The following is a 14,193-nucleotide window of genomic DNA, read 5'->3' on the forward strand; positions in this document are numbered from 1 at the left end:
ATCATGTGAGTACCCGGATTAGGAAATGACGTAAGGAAATATCGCCAAGTGCCGCTGTGGATGGAAATGAATCGGCAAGAGCAACAATAAAGCTCCTTTGCGAAACCAACTTATTGGAGTTTGTTGCCATCTGAACAAAGAAATCAGATACCGTTATACGAACTGAATAGTCGACGCTGTTTCAAACTAAGAACATTTATTTAATGTGATAAGGTTGTAGTCGCCATTTTGAATGCTAGGTAGAAAATGGCGAAAAAGACATACGACCTTTTATTCAAATTGCTCTTGATCGGTGACTCTGGAGTTGGAAAGACGTGTTTGCTTTTTAGATTTTCAGACGATGCTTTCAACACGACATTTATATCCACCATAGGTGAGTACAAACTATGAATACTAACTGCCTGTAAACATTCTGTTTTCTCGATCTCGTGATCCTCGCTCGCTCCAGGAAGTGATGACAGCCATGAAAAAGCATTTCCATTGAGTATACAAACAGTCTACTAAAAGTGACATTTTGTCAAGTCTTACTTGTCATAGTGTTGTGTTTGTGACTTAAAGTTAACATTCGACATGTAATACAGTCAATACATATATACTGATTATTATCGTCAATGATTATCACATAGCACTTCAGTCTGGAATACCGTCATTTAGGCTAATGGGAATCACTTATCTCAAGTAAGTTTATTTAAGAATATGTTAGCTTGAAATCAGCAGGAATGTAATAACTCTGTTAAACAGTGATTGTTTACTACAAATACCCAAACATTAATAAGTACAATAATCATAAATACAACATGAATAAGTATCAATATTTTAGCCAAATCCTCTCTACAATTGCTTGTTTGCCTACTTGCTGGTTCATAAGAGAGATGATAAAGTCTTGTGGTTGTAATAGTTAACTTGGTGTGATATGACACATACCTGGATGACAAGTCATGCACTTGTCCGAAAACTTAACATTTACCATGGGGTAATAATTAGAAATCAAACCATAAGTAGATTTTAGTTAATCCATTTTAATAGGCTTGAGCTTGAGTTCATACCTGTAATACATATTTTTGGAGAGTTCATTTTCATTCATTTCATATATTTTACATGACACCATGGTCACCAAGTACCTTACTTGTGTCATTTTGAGTCGGTACATGACACCTTGAAACAGTGTTGCTGAACCAAATGTCTGCTTGAACACTCCCTACAAAGTAAGAGCATTACAGTGATGTACACCATGTAAGCCTAAAGAACATGTTTTGTTATTTACATGTCCTAGGTGCACAATCGTGCTATACACTAGGGCTACAATGAATTCACTATGAGTCAAATGATACATGTAATAAATCTTGGGTAACTAAGACAGATATTGGATCACAAATTCAATAACAAGTCAACAGTAGATGTTCATGTTCAGTGAAACAATAACGAGGTAAATTCTTTTGCATGTTTTGATCGTGTTGACAGTGAAAATTTATCACAACATTAACCAGAGGACATATTTGTTAAATTAAATATACAAGTGTCAACTATTATCCTGCCTGGCAAAGATATATTCCAGGCCTACCGAAGAAAACTTTCCCACTGTGCAGAAAAAACGCAGAAAAGCCCACATTAATCGTGGAAATAGCAACATAAACATAATACCTCGCTACTGAAACAGTAAAAACGGCAATGAAAAACTATGAAAATGCAACATTTTTAAATCAGCAAACTTTGACCTCTACTGCGCATGCACATCACGATTCGCGCTTCATTCCAATTTCCGAACAACTGTGAATCGCCTCGCATAGAAAAAGTATTAAATATGTCGAAATAATTGCTGTCAATCATTTCATAGGAATGGAAAGTAAACTAAACAAGTGTGCACACAAGTATCATGATGATAAATGCCAAATAACATAACAGAAATACTTAAAAAGGAATGTAACTTTTGTCCAAGCTGGAAAATGTCAACATGCAGTCGAGACTTCCTCTTCCATGTGCGCATGCGCAAAATCGAATTTGCAGGTTCTTCGGTTTTTTATGCAGTTTTAGCGATTTAAAGTTGCCATTTTTACTGTTTCAGGAGCGAGGTATTATGTTTATGTTGCTATTTCCACGATTAATGTGGGCTTTTCTGCGTTTTTCTACACAGTGGCAAAGTATTCTTTGGTAGGCCTGTATTCCATTTTGCATATTTTGCTTTGATAAATCACGCCCAAATTCAAGTAAAAACTTTCACTTAAAAAATATAATCATGAATATTGGATTTCAGTGATTGCTAATAATGAATTGAACTCGTTGGGAATATGAAAGGTAACTGCCCTGCTGTCCACTAATACCTTTTCCTGTTTTACACAGTGTTTTAAAAATGTCCTGCTTTATAATGGATTAAATGGAATGTGTACACTCTGTTTTTGTTGATTGCTTGTCATATCCCAGTTGTCCAGATTGGTGCTCTTGATGTGAGTAACTAGATTTCCTTGTTCATACTCTTATTTATGGACGGCTGTCATTTAGGTGGAACATTGGTAGATATGTCTTTTAACAAAGGACCCAGCAGTTAGTATCAACTAACCATTAAAGAGTTCTAAGTAACCAGTTTTAGAACTATTACAAACTATTCCATGCAAGTTGAAGACATTGAAGGAGACCTACATGAGTCACCATGATCACTCTGGAAACATGATGAAAAGCTTGTGAAACATGTATTGAAAGGGGATTATTTCCGGTGTATATGGGTTAATCCAATCACACACTGAGAGATTGCTTAATGTATTTATTTGAGCGTATTGTTTAGGGCTTTGACAATGCAGGAGTAATGAAACCGCAGGGTTAAGATCCTTGTTTTGGAGTTAAGTGACTTTGCACAGATGACACAACCACAAGTCTGTCGGGTTGAAATTTGTGAAAGTCTTTTTAAAACCATATTATTTCTGTTGTTATTGTTGAAAACCACATGTCCGAAATAAGCTTTAGACTATTTTGCTTTCTAAGATGCCTAGCGGTTAGAACAATAAAAAAAATACATTATCAGACAATAAAGGTATAGTTTTTTGATGACGTAACAATTGAATGACGTTATCCCGTCACTGCGCCATTCTAGTGTGCCCCCTCGTGATCGAACCATTTTACATTACGTCACAATGTAAGCGACGTCACGATGCATGTCAGTTGTCATCGCCTCGTACGGCCTCCTACAGTAAACTACACCGTTGCATCCAGTTTCTTGGTTTGCTGTTGCTTCACGCAGCTAACATCACTGGTGGAAACATTATGTTTATGTTTTCCGACGGTTAAAATGTGTCATTTCGACTCACAAGTTTTCAGCGACACGGTAGCGTTAAGTAATGTTTACATTCCCATAATGCAATTGTGGAATGTCGCTTGACTACTCAACTTCCTCTGGATGTACTGATCTAAACTTACGCTGGTAGTAGAAATACAACGTTCATATTGCCCCATATGGTTTACGTTAATGACAGATGTAATTAAAATAATTCAGAGAAGATATTTAATCCGAACGTAAACCGTCATCAAACTGTTATCATTTGTTTTTTTCTGGTAACGTTCGTCTTAACGTAGGGGGCAGACACATCAATAAAACAGTGCGCCAGTTAGCCCTGTGCGAGGATTCTTAATTTAGGTCACCGACACAGTCGTTTGTTTTCTGCCTTAAATTAATTGTAATTATCTTTAGAAAGTATTAAATTTGGCATCTTAGAAAGAATACACTTCGCCCTACCACCATGTATAGTGTAATTAAACACACTTTCGCCCTGAACTATTACAACGTTAAAGCACTCGGACGCAAGCGTCCTTGTGCTTTAACTATAATAGTTCAGGGCAAAAGTGTGTTTTATTACACTATACATGGTGGTAGAGCGAAGTGTATTTCTTAAATAACCACTGATGTCTGTCCTTGTACGGTTAGGTTCATACCAGTGAAGTTGAATAATAAAAAGAGCCAGAGGGCAAGCTTGGATAGCATATTTGCCTTCTTGACCTTTGTACATAATCATGACAATTGTAAATACATGGTGACATTGCCAGATGATTTTAGTTTCAGTGGTGGCGTACCACAGATACATTCCTTTACTACGCTTTAATATGAAGTTGAATCATTTTTTTAAGCAGTATTTTTTGTGATGACACGTCTTTCCCTTTTTAAAGCTTATGCAAATATGGCCAAATGCTTTTTGTAACTAATATTTTTTAGGTTAATGGAAGTGATAAAAATTGGATGCATGATGTATCACTTGAAGGTGACTATTTATTTTATGCACATTTGCATATGAGGAAAGTATTGAAGTTACCTGACTTAACACATTCTACTAGTTACTGGCAGCCTTGGAAACCATAGTTTTATGAGTCCTTTAAATAAATTCAGTAGGTCTCACTCAGCTACCTCCTGTGTTATGTGATGTGGCAATGTCGAATTGAAAAGTCTGTGTCTCTATTGATATTGTGCTGTTTTTCATACAGGAATTGATTTCAAAATCAAAACTGTGGAACTTGGTGGGAAGAAGATTAAGCTTCAGATATGGTAAGGAATCTATGGTTAGATTAAATGTTCAGCATAATTAGCTGACTAATTGCTTAATGCAGTGTTGCTGCATACCAGCTGGCCAGAGGTGAGCCAGTGGGTTCCTGGTTTTGAGTCCAGCACCTCAGTACTGTATTGCGTTACAGAGGTGACTAAGAAAAAAGTAAATTGGATTAGGCGGTAAGGCTCTGTGACCTGGTTGCATACATGTCACTGTATCCGAACAGGTCATTGTTCATACTATCAACCACTGGTTTGTCTGGCCTTGCCAAAATATTGCTGACTGACTGTTCTACATACCAACCATGTAAATTATTGGTGTTCTCTGCCATGATATTGCTTCAATATTGCTGAAAGTGGCATAAAACTGTATTCACTTATAAGTATACAGGGTAACAACTTTTTGTTTATTGTAGAGAGCAATGTTTTGGTGTAGATTCGGACACCATTTTCAAGCTGAAAATGCTTCTATGCAATAACAAAAAGTTGTTATCCATAATGTCGTATGCATTATTCGTATGCATTATTATTGACACACCAACTTCTTGAATGTCGATCAAACAATTATACAAGGGATGCTTGTCATGGCACAAGAATATGTCAAAGTTTAAGATTTAGGGGTTCTGTCAAGTTCAAATCCTGAAGAACATCAGTGCCCATGGTCATTTTGAAGACTGTAGCAGTTGAGTTAGATGTTGCTATGGGATATGTTGCTCTTCAGGGACACTGCCGGACAGGAGCGCTTCCACACCATCACCACCTCCTACTACCGTGGGGCCATGGGCATCATGCTGGTGTATGACATCACCAACGCAAAGACCTTTGAAAATATCTCAAAGTGGCTCCACAACATCGACGAGGTAGATTTAGTTTTCATTCAACCAGATATTTGTTCATATATAAATCATTTAATATAATTACGTTGCAATTCAGCAAAGTCATTTGAGGCCGTAGGTAGATGTAGAATTGTTGTTGACAACCCCTGATGATCTTATTGCTGACATCCCTGATGATCTTATTGCTGACATCCCTGATGATCTTATTGGTGACATTCCTGATGATCTTATTACTGACAACCCCTGATGATCGTATTGCTGACATTCCTGATGATCGTATTGCTGACATACCTCATGATTGTATTGCTGATACACCCTGTTGTTGTTGCAGCACGCAAATGAGGATGTGGAGAAGATGATCTTGGGTAACAAGTGTGACATGGAGGACAAACGTCAGGTGTCGAAGGATCGTGGTGATGTGGTCAGTAGGCTTTGGCTTGTTTATTTGTCTGGCGGTTTATGGGGAGGAAGAAGTACTTGTTAATGTGTTGTTGCTTGGATCATGTCTGTTGGGATAATAGTGAATGTTTGATACCTCAGAGCATGTGTGATGGGGTTATAGTGAATGTTTGCACCAACGGATGGAAATGTAAATGTTCTGGAGTTGTGGGGTGGGTTGTAATGGGTGGACTGAGGGATCGTGAGGGATCCGCATGGATGTCCATCTGTAAAATTACACGGTGAACACCCCATACATGTTTTGAACATAGTCTTGCCTATAACCACGGTAACTTTTGTTTTACAGATTGCCAGGGAACACAATATTCCATTCTTAGAGACAAGTGCTAAAGCTAATATTAATGTTGAAAAAGCTTTCATGGATTTAGCACAAGCAATTTTAAACAAGGTAAGAACAGAATTTCTTAATTGTAGTCTTTAAAGTGTTGAAACAGATCAACAGTATGAACCTTCAGTTCTGTGATCAATATGTTATATGTCTGAAAATCCAGGTTATCTATGTTTAGACTTGGCCTTCAGAAACTCCTGCTTGTCATAGGAGGCAACTATCAGGTGGCAAGACTTATTGACTTGCTTGGTGTATGGCATTGTATCCTAATAACCTAGATTGATGCTCATGATGGGTACAATGTGTGAAGCCCATTTTTGGTGTCCCCCTCCGTGATGTTGCTGGAATATTGCTAAAAGCGGCGTAAAACCATACTCAGTCAGTCAGTGATGCTCATGATATCAGTCACTGTCTGGCTCATTGTTTATTGACAATAGACATAGCGGGAATAGAGGCAGTGGGGTAGCCTAGTGGGTAAAGCGATCGCTCCTCACGCTGAAGGCCCGGGTTCGATTCCCCACATGGGTACAATGTGAAGCCCATTTCTGGTGTCCCCTGCAGTGATATTGCTGGAATATTGCTAAAAACGGTGTAAAACCAAACTCAGTCAGTCATAGCTGGAATATTGCTGAGTGTGGCCTTTAGCAATGAACAGTGTGACACACGGCAGACTCGTAACTTCGTCTTTACCCTCTTCATCAAGAAACCCTGCCTTCCAGATGTTAGCTGATAGGAACACTTACATATTTCATTACATATCAAAATTTTGAATATTCAATGTTTTTGATATGTAATGACTGGATCATCAGGGTGATTTTGCAATAGTCTGTGCAGAGTTACATCCCTTGGGTTTGTCAGAAAGCGTTTATCAGTGTTCCAGCCTGACACAAGCCTGATTAGTTGTTTTGGAGCACTAAAGTGGTCAACATCTTGAGACATGCATCTCTTTAGGTTTTCCTTCTCATACAAACAGACAGGTGTTGATATAACTGAAATTTTGTTCAAAGATGCTTAAAACCAAATGGTTCTGATGCAAGTATTATGCCTATGAATGTCATTGTTGCTGAGATTCCTGTTTGTCATTTCAGACCCCAGGACGGGACTCTGAGCCTAAAGGTGTTGATATAAAACATATGGACTCAGGCAGTAAACGATGCTGTTAGGGGGTACTTTTATCTAAACACAAACAGTGTGTGACTTGTGGTGGTGGCGCCCGGTACCAACAGCCTGCTGCAGCTCAACATCACCAGTCTGTCGTCTGTCTATCTGTCTGTCTGCCTGCCTGTCTGAATGTCCATCATGTCTGGGCGCCATTCACTGATAATGGATTGGGTTGGCTCCTCCTCCCTGGGATCTGTGCAGGACATGGCTGTGAGGTGTTGGTGACGCCATGTTGTGTGGAGAGCCAGTTGGCCGACCTGCTTGTGTAATGTGTACATATTACTGTGACTGCTTGTGTCGGAGTGAAGATAGGACAACTGATCTGCCAGACTCTGCCTCAACTGGAGGAGGAAGAGGAGGGGAGGTTGGCATTGGATTTAATGTAACCCAGACAACCCTGTGCTTCGGTGGGGCCATGTATCTGGTCCACGAACTGGCTGTACATACATACGCGGCTGTCCTCCTGGTGGCTTCTGCTCATTAGTGTTGCCAAGCAACTAGATGGTTGACATTTTAATGTATATATGGTGACCCCTGAGATGTGAACGCCAGGGCCACTCAAGGTCATCTCTTCCCAAGAAGCTCATGTGTTCAGTCAACTTCTCCAAATGATCCTGCTTTTAGTTCAGAGCTCATGTATCTTGTATTATCAGTAGTGACTGCTCTCCCATATCACGCCTGCCTATCTGCCTGTCTGCCTGCAGTGTGCTTGAAGGATGAGTGTTGTATGGTTCTGGCCAGTTGTAACCGTGGTAACCTGTTGTAGTTGTAAGTCAGACATGTACAGCTTAAGTAAGTAACCATGGTAACATGTATAATGCAGTTTGGAACGACTCAACTTTAGTGAGATTTTCTGAAGGGTGGCTGTCTTCTCATTGAAGCATCACTGAAAGAGGCAATGGTGCAAGATGTGCTGTCTGTTTCCTATGCAGGCTGACACTTGTTACAAGTGCCCTATGTGAAAGTCAGCTGGGTGACTAGGCGGACCAGTTCCACCAACTTAACAATTAAACAAAGTGGTAAATCTTCAGTTCAGTTTGGTCAAGCCTCTTTACACTGATAGGACCTTTGTTAGGTGACACAATAATTTTGAATTCACTGTGGTCATATTTGCAGCGTTTGTGATATGACATGATGATATTCAAAAAAGAAATCGGATATGACTGCCACATGAGTTGGATATGACCGTCATGGTTGCCATGCTTGATGTGACAGGCCACCTCTGAGTAACACAGTGTGTTAGTACTTGTCGCATCCACTGTAAAGTTAGGTCCACAGGATGTCTTTAATGAAATTAAACTAGGACAAGTGCCGTACCATGACAAGGTATCCCAACAAGTTACATCAGATATTAACACTGGCTGAGTGGTTGTTCCAGTAGAACCAACTTGTGTTTTTACTGCACAGGATGTGTCAAATGTTATTGGGTGGGGTCTCAATAGCATGGTTAGACATTGATGAAACATTCACAGGGTAATCTGATCTTTCCTGGGTCAATGGCTGCCTCGTGGATATGCTGTAGATGTCTAAGGACTGGCCATTGCCTGGTGACTCTCTGCAGATACAAAAACATGCTAGTCACAAAATCTCATGATGGTGATGAATTTATAACTTGACAATTGGGACAGTTTTAAGTTATGGATTTGACAGTGGTAGTGACATGGAAGATTGCCTTTCCATGGAGTGTCTCTTCAAGCATGTATAGATATTTTATTGGTTATAAGAAAGGTCCAGTGGGAAGTTAGTGTTCTATAAATGACTCTTGAGTTTATGTAATCAAAGATTGACTTGGCATTGGTTGTGGCATACAGAAAAAAGGGGTTTTGGATTTATTCTCTTTCTTTGTGAAAGAGGATATTCCAAGGACAAAGACTGGAATTTCAGAATTAGGGAATAATTATTAATCACAAGTGACTTAATCCCGGCTTCAACATTTTCGCCTTTTAAGAAGGGGACAAAACAATTTGACATGTGATGGTGACAAAACAGTATGTTTTGATTTAAAGCGTCTTGGTACTTCAGAGGTTTTTCGATGATCCTTACTGGAGACTTAAATCCAATTTTGAAAAATTTGGACATTTTGACTGGAGATGGCTTTAGACCATTTGTATATCATGTGTCAGTTATGCTCTTTGGGGGGCAATACCACATGAAATGTCCTCAGTATTTGCATAAGAGTGATCTGTTTTGTCTGTAAGGTGATTTTCATTGTGGCACAGACTACAGGGAAGAAGGGATGATTGGTTACATCCCCATTGACAGCTGCAGCAGTATTTGTCAACAACAGTATATGTTTACTGATAAAACAAAATGCCTCTGGTTTTCCTGTGGCAAAGGCCTAACCTGTAAAATTGATGAAAATATTAACAAGCACTCCTGCCTTCAGACTGTCCCAACCAGGTGTGGGCCAAGGTTACAAATCTTGTGGTGTTATAACATTCGGGTGTGTGAGATGTTATAACATAGAGGTTGCTGTATAACATGAATTACGGCATGTGTTATAACATACTTATTGGAAAGGTATACAATAGTATGGCATGATGTAAAGGACTGGTATGCTGTTTTTTAACGGTATGTCTTATGTTAAGATAGGACTTATTTATTTTCAATATGGAATCCTGGCATAAATACACAATGTTGCACCGATGGGTTTTGTCTCACTTGCTCTCTTTCTCAGATATGTTTCTTCAATAGCCGGACATTCTGACAGGATACTTCACAGAAAACCACACTTACTCAATATATTGCACTTTTATTTGTAAAAAAATAAATCAACATAATATTTTTTGATTGAAGAGCTGTTAGGAAGTGTATAGGAACAAACTGTGTTATGTGAGGTTGTCTGCCCCTGTATACCGGCAACGTGATACTTGGTGGCAGCACCATGTCCGCCACATGCCTCTTCCAGAATAAACGCATTTCACAGAATGTTTTGTTCTTTGTTCGTTAAAGTATCGAAGCCTCATTACTTTGTGGGAATGGTTTAATGCTCTTTACTCATGCATGGATTTGTCGATTCTGGAATTGAACTTCAAAAGTGACCTTGGTTTGTCTGGAACACATGCTTGTTGGTCTACAAAAGTGGTTAACCTCATGACTTGGTGATTCGCTAAACTTGGGGTTGAAGCGTTTGCAATGAAGCTGAAGGCCGTGGTTTGATCCAACACAAAGGAACAATGTCTGAAGCTCCTATCTCGTGTGCCAACACCTCAAATATAGTTGCTGGATGATCATCAAAAGCGATGGAAATCCATATTCACTCTTGACTTTTGTGTCAACTTATTTATTGCTGTTACGTGGCTGGAAGAGAAATGGTGAACCAAGACTCATCCATGGTTAAAGAATGTTCAACAAAATCAGTAGGGTTTGCTAAGGAGAGGTGTTGAACCTGATTAGGGGTCAGAAACCTTGCAAAGTACTACGCTGAAGCATTTGTCATTCTCATCAGAGATAACTACTGTATTATTAGGCGCCATTTTACTATTTTCACCTGTATTATTATATCAGCAATTCATTGATCAGGTGAATTATTAATATCGCAAATTCAAATGATAACATATACTTAAGACTTTTAAATATCGCAAATTCGATTTTGTGATATAACTGCATGTTAAGATGTCTTAAAATACATTTTAATTATAAAAAAAATCTTTGAACTCAGCCCACCCCCTAACAATGGTAAAGGGAGGAACATCACCCCCTAACTGAACATGTCCACCTGGATGGATGTTGCAGTTAGCCGTTCACTCAGACCCTGGATAATGTGTACAGAAGGAATCTAACTCGTCAAGAATGACTAGGTTAGTCCCTGAAATGAAGAGTTGTGCTGGGTTCCTTTCAGATTTTATCTATGGTATTTTTTAGACACATTGTTAAATACAATCACTTTATTTGTCAGTCCCGAGTTAGCTGTTCCGTTTGGAGAACACTTTCCACTTTCCTTGTCACGTTGATGCCTGCAGACATGTGTTGTCTGTGTCTTCGGTTCAATGCTTCCTGCAACATGGAAGTATTGTATTTAATAGTGTTGGTCCCATTAATTGAAATAATCGAAGATTGGTCGCAGTGACTAAACGACCAAGCAATCAATAATGTTTTCTCATAATCGAATACAAACAATTCTGGAACACCTTTTGCATTAACAATTTTTTTCATCAATTATGAGATTTTAACCAATTCCCAACACTAGTACTTAATAATTATTGGATACTGTTTAGTACATCATAAACATTTTTCGGGTTAGACTTGACACTTTTCAGTCATCCCTACATACCACATTAGTACGCATCGTATTAAAGCATGTCGCTATGTTTAGCAAAATTAGATAGATTTCAAAACACTCCTTCCACAAAACATAATTACAGGCATCCTTATACGTTTTACTACATTTATACGTCAGTTGCAATGTCTGTTACGTGCACGTTCACTTCAACAGCTTCAACTGAATCACGTCACCACAAACATCTAAATAGACTTTAGTGTTACAACGTTTTACTACATTTATACGTCAGTTGCAATGTCTGTTACGTGCACGTTCACTTCACGTCACCACAACATCTAAACAGACTTTAGTGCTTCAACTGAATCACGTCACCACAAACATCTAAATAGACTTTAGTGTTACAACGTTTTACTACATTTATACGTCAGTTGCAATGTCTGTTACGTGCACGTTAACTTTGAACAGCTTCAACTGAATCACGTCACCACAAACATCTAAATAGACTTTAGTGTTACAACGTTTTACTACATTTATACGTCAGTTGCAATTAACTTTGAACAGCTTCAACTGTCACGTCACGTCTAAATAGACTTTAGTGTTACAACGTTTTACTACATTTATACGTCAAATGTCTGTTACGTGCTTTAACTTTGAACAGCTTCAACTGAATCACGTCACCACAAACATCTAAATAGACTTTAGTGTTACAAAGTTTTACTACATTTATACGTCAGTTGCAATGTCTGTTACGTGCACGTTCACTTCAACAGCTTCAACTGAATCACGTCACCACAAACATCTAAATAGACTTTAGTGTTACAACGTTTTACTACATTTATACGTCAGTTGCAATGTCTGTTACGTGCACGTTAACTTTGAACAGCTTCAACTGAATCACGTCACCAAAAACATCTAAATAGACTTGGAGTGTTACGTACACCGCACTGAGCAATATTTCACCTACATGACGTCCGTATAACGGAGATGAAAGACAGTGGGATTTCTAATGAGTGTTCCACATGAAATCTGTTCTATTACTGACTGACTGAGTTTGGTTTGGTCAGCAAGCCTGGGCATCGGATGACCAACATCAAAAGAAGAAATTACTGTTGCATCGATCAGCTATTCGCCGAGTCATTCAGTGCACCTTCACTAAGCTAGTGTGACTCGCAATTTTTCCATTACTGACTAGGGGCGGTGGGGTAGCCTAGTGGTTAAGCGTTGGCTCGTCAAGCCGAAGACCCGGGTTCGAATCCCCACATGGGTACAATGTGTGAAGCCCATTTCTGGTGTCCCCCGCCGTGATGTTGCTGGAATATTGCTAAAAGCGGCGTAAAACCAAACTCAGTCAGTCAGTCAGTCAATTACTTAATGTCTTAATGCCTAGTGGTTAAATCGTTCGCTCGTCACGCCGACGACCCGGGTTCGATTCCCCACTTGAGTACAATGTGTGAAGCCCATTTCTGGTGTTCCCGCCGTGATATTGCTGGAATATTTCTAAAAGCGGCGTAAAACTAAACTCAGTCAGTAATGCTGAATGGTCAAGCATGACGTCAGTGTGCTTCATTGTTGATATGAAATCCTCCATTGGTTATGACGTCAAAGATTGATCACATCACGTCATCTCAACAACTAGGCTGTTCTTAGTAAAGTTTATCTGTAAATTAACTTTTTCACGCGGGACCTCGCTCACGATGCCAGTAAATACACCATGCCGTGATATAGCCTGAATATCACCCACTTAGGTGACTTGATGTGTACAGACAAATGTAAAACTAACGTTTTTGTAATAAGGTGTAGTGTAACCACGGGGCTTGTAACGCTAAAAACTGCCATCAAGGTATGTACTGTCACTAACGGGGTCTTATCACTATATAAAAGGAAAGGGGTGTAACGAGCTTCCTATGACCCTAGCTCCCAAAGTACTGCTTCGATTTTTGTGCTCTATCTCTTATTTTGTAGGTAAATCTATTGGCTTGAAATGTGTGCATACTTTAAATGGGACAGATACAGTGATCATTGTTGAATTCGCCCTGAAACGAACTTGGTGTCTTGACCTCGTTACATCCCTTTCCTTTTATATAGTGATAAGACCCCGTTAGTGACAGTACATACCTTGATGGCAGTTTTTAGGGTTACAAGCCCCTGTCGGTGAAACGTCTGTTTCTACGTTGGAAATCGTGACGTCAACAATGACAGGATATGACGTGATTAGGTTTGTTGCGTCATTGCACACTTGGCAAAAACTTTATCACATGTATTTAATGATGGAATACATAGAGAATATTTGATATCAGAAGACACGAGGGTGAGATTATATTTATCATCGAAAATCACTCTTCTTTAGTTTTCAATGAAACATGTACATCTGTGAACACGGTACTGCCATTAGACTTGCAGTGCAGCGATGTCATAGCATTGTGACGTCATCAAGTTCATGACGTCATAGCATTGTCAGGGCATTGTACAAAATCTATGGTAATTTAGAACCAGAATTTACTTTTTCCCACTGAACCGACAGACTGAATCAAATGATATAAATAATATATATTTAAGGTAAAAGAAGTATTTTGATATTTTGACCAACCAAATAGATTGTTTAGAAAAGGTGTGTGCCGTTTGCTGCCGCACTAACAGCTGTTATCTAATTGGGACAGTTATCTCT

General features: G+C 39.1%; 1 protein-coding gene across 1 annotated transcript; it reads left to right on the forward strand.

Moving 5' to 3' along the window:
- On the forward strand, nucleotides 1-10,234 carry LOC124274499 (ras-related protein Rab-10-like). The gene is made up of 6 exons (XM_046709864.1): nucleotides 1-373; nucleotides 4,462-4,522; nucleotides 5,244-5,382; nucleotides 5,690-5,779; nucleotides 6,104-6,205; nucleotides 7,234-10,234. The coding sequence occupies exons 1-6, from the start codon at nucleotides 247-249 to the stop codon at nucleotides 7,306-7,308; spliced, it is 594 nt and encodes a 197-aa protein (XP_046565820.1). The 5' UTR covers nucleotides 1-246; the 3' UTR covers nucleotides 7,309-10,234.
- Nucleotides 10,235-14,193: the final 3,959 nt, after the last annotated feature.

The sequence above is a fragment of the Haliotis rubra genome, unplaced genomic scaffold (genome assembly GCF_003918875.1).
Source record: "Haliotis rubra isolate DU_JTF1 unplaced genomic scaffold, ASM391887v1 Scf191, whole genome shotgun sequence".
Lineage (NCBI taxonomy): Eukaryota > Metazoa > Mollusca > Gastropoda > Lepetellida > Haliotidae > Haliotis > Haliotis rubra.

What these genes read in the sequence shown, in the direction of transcription:
- LOC124274499 (XM_046709864.1), top strand. Translation starts at nt 247, where the DNA reads ATGGCGAAAAAGACATACGACCTTTTATTCAAATTGCTCTTGATCGGT. An exon ending in GACATTTATATCCACCATAG is followed by an intron (nt 374 to 4,461) that starts GTGAGTACAAAC and finishes TTTTTCATACAG; the next exon opens with GAATTGATTTCAAAATCAAA. An exon ending in CGAAGGATCGTGGTGATGTG is followed by an intron (nt 5,780 to 6,103) that starts GTCAGTAGGCTT and finishes TTTGTTTTACAG; the next exon opens with ATTGCCAGGGAACACAATAT.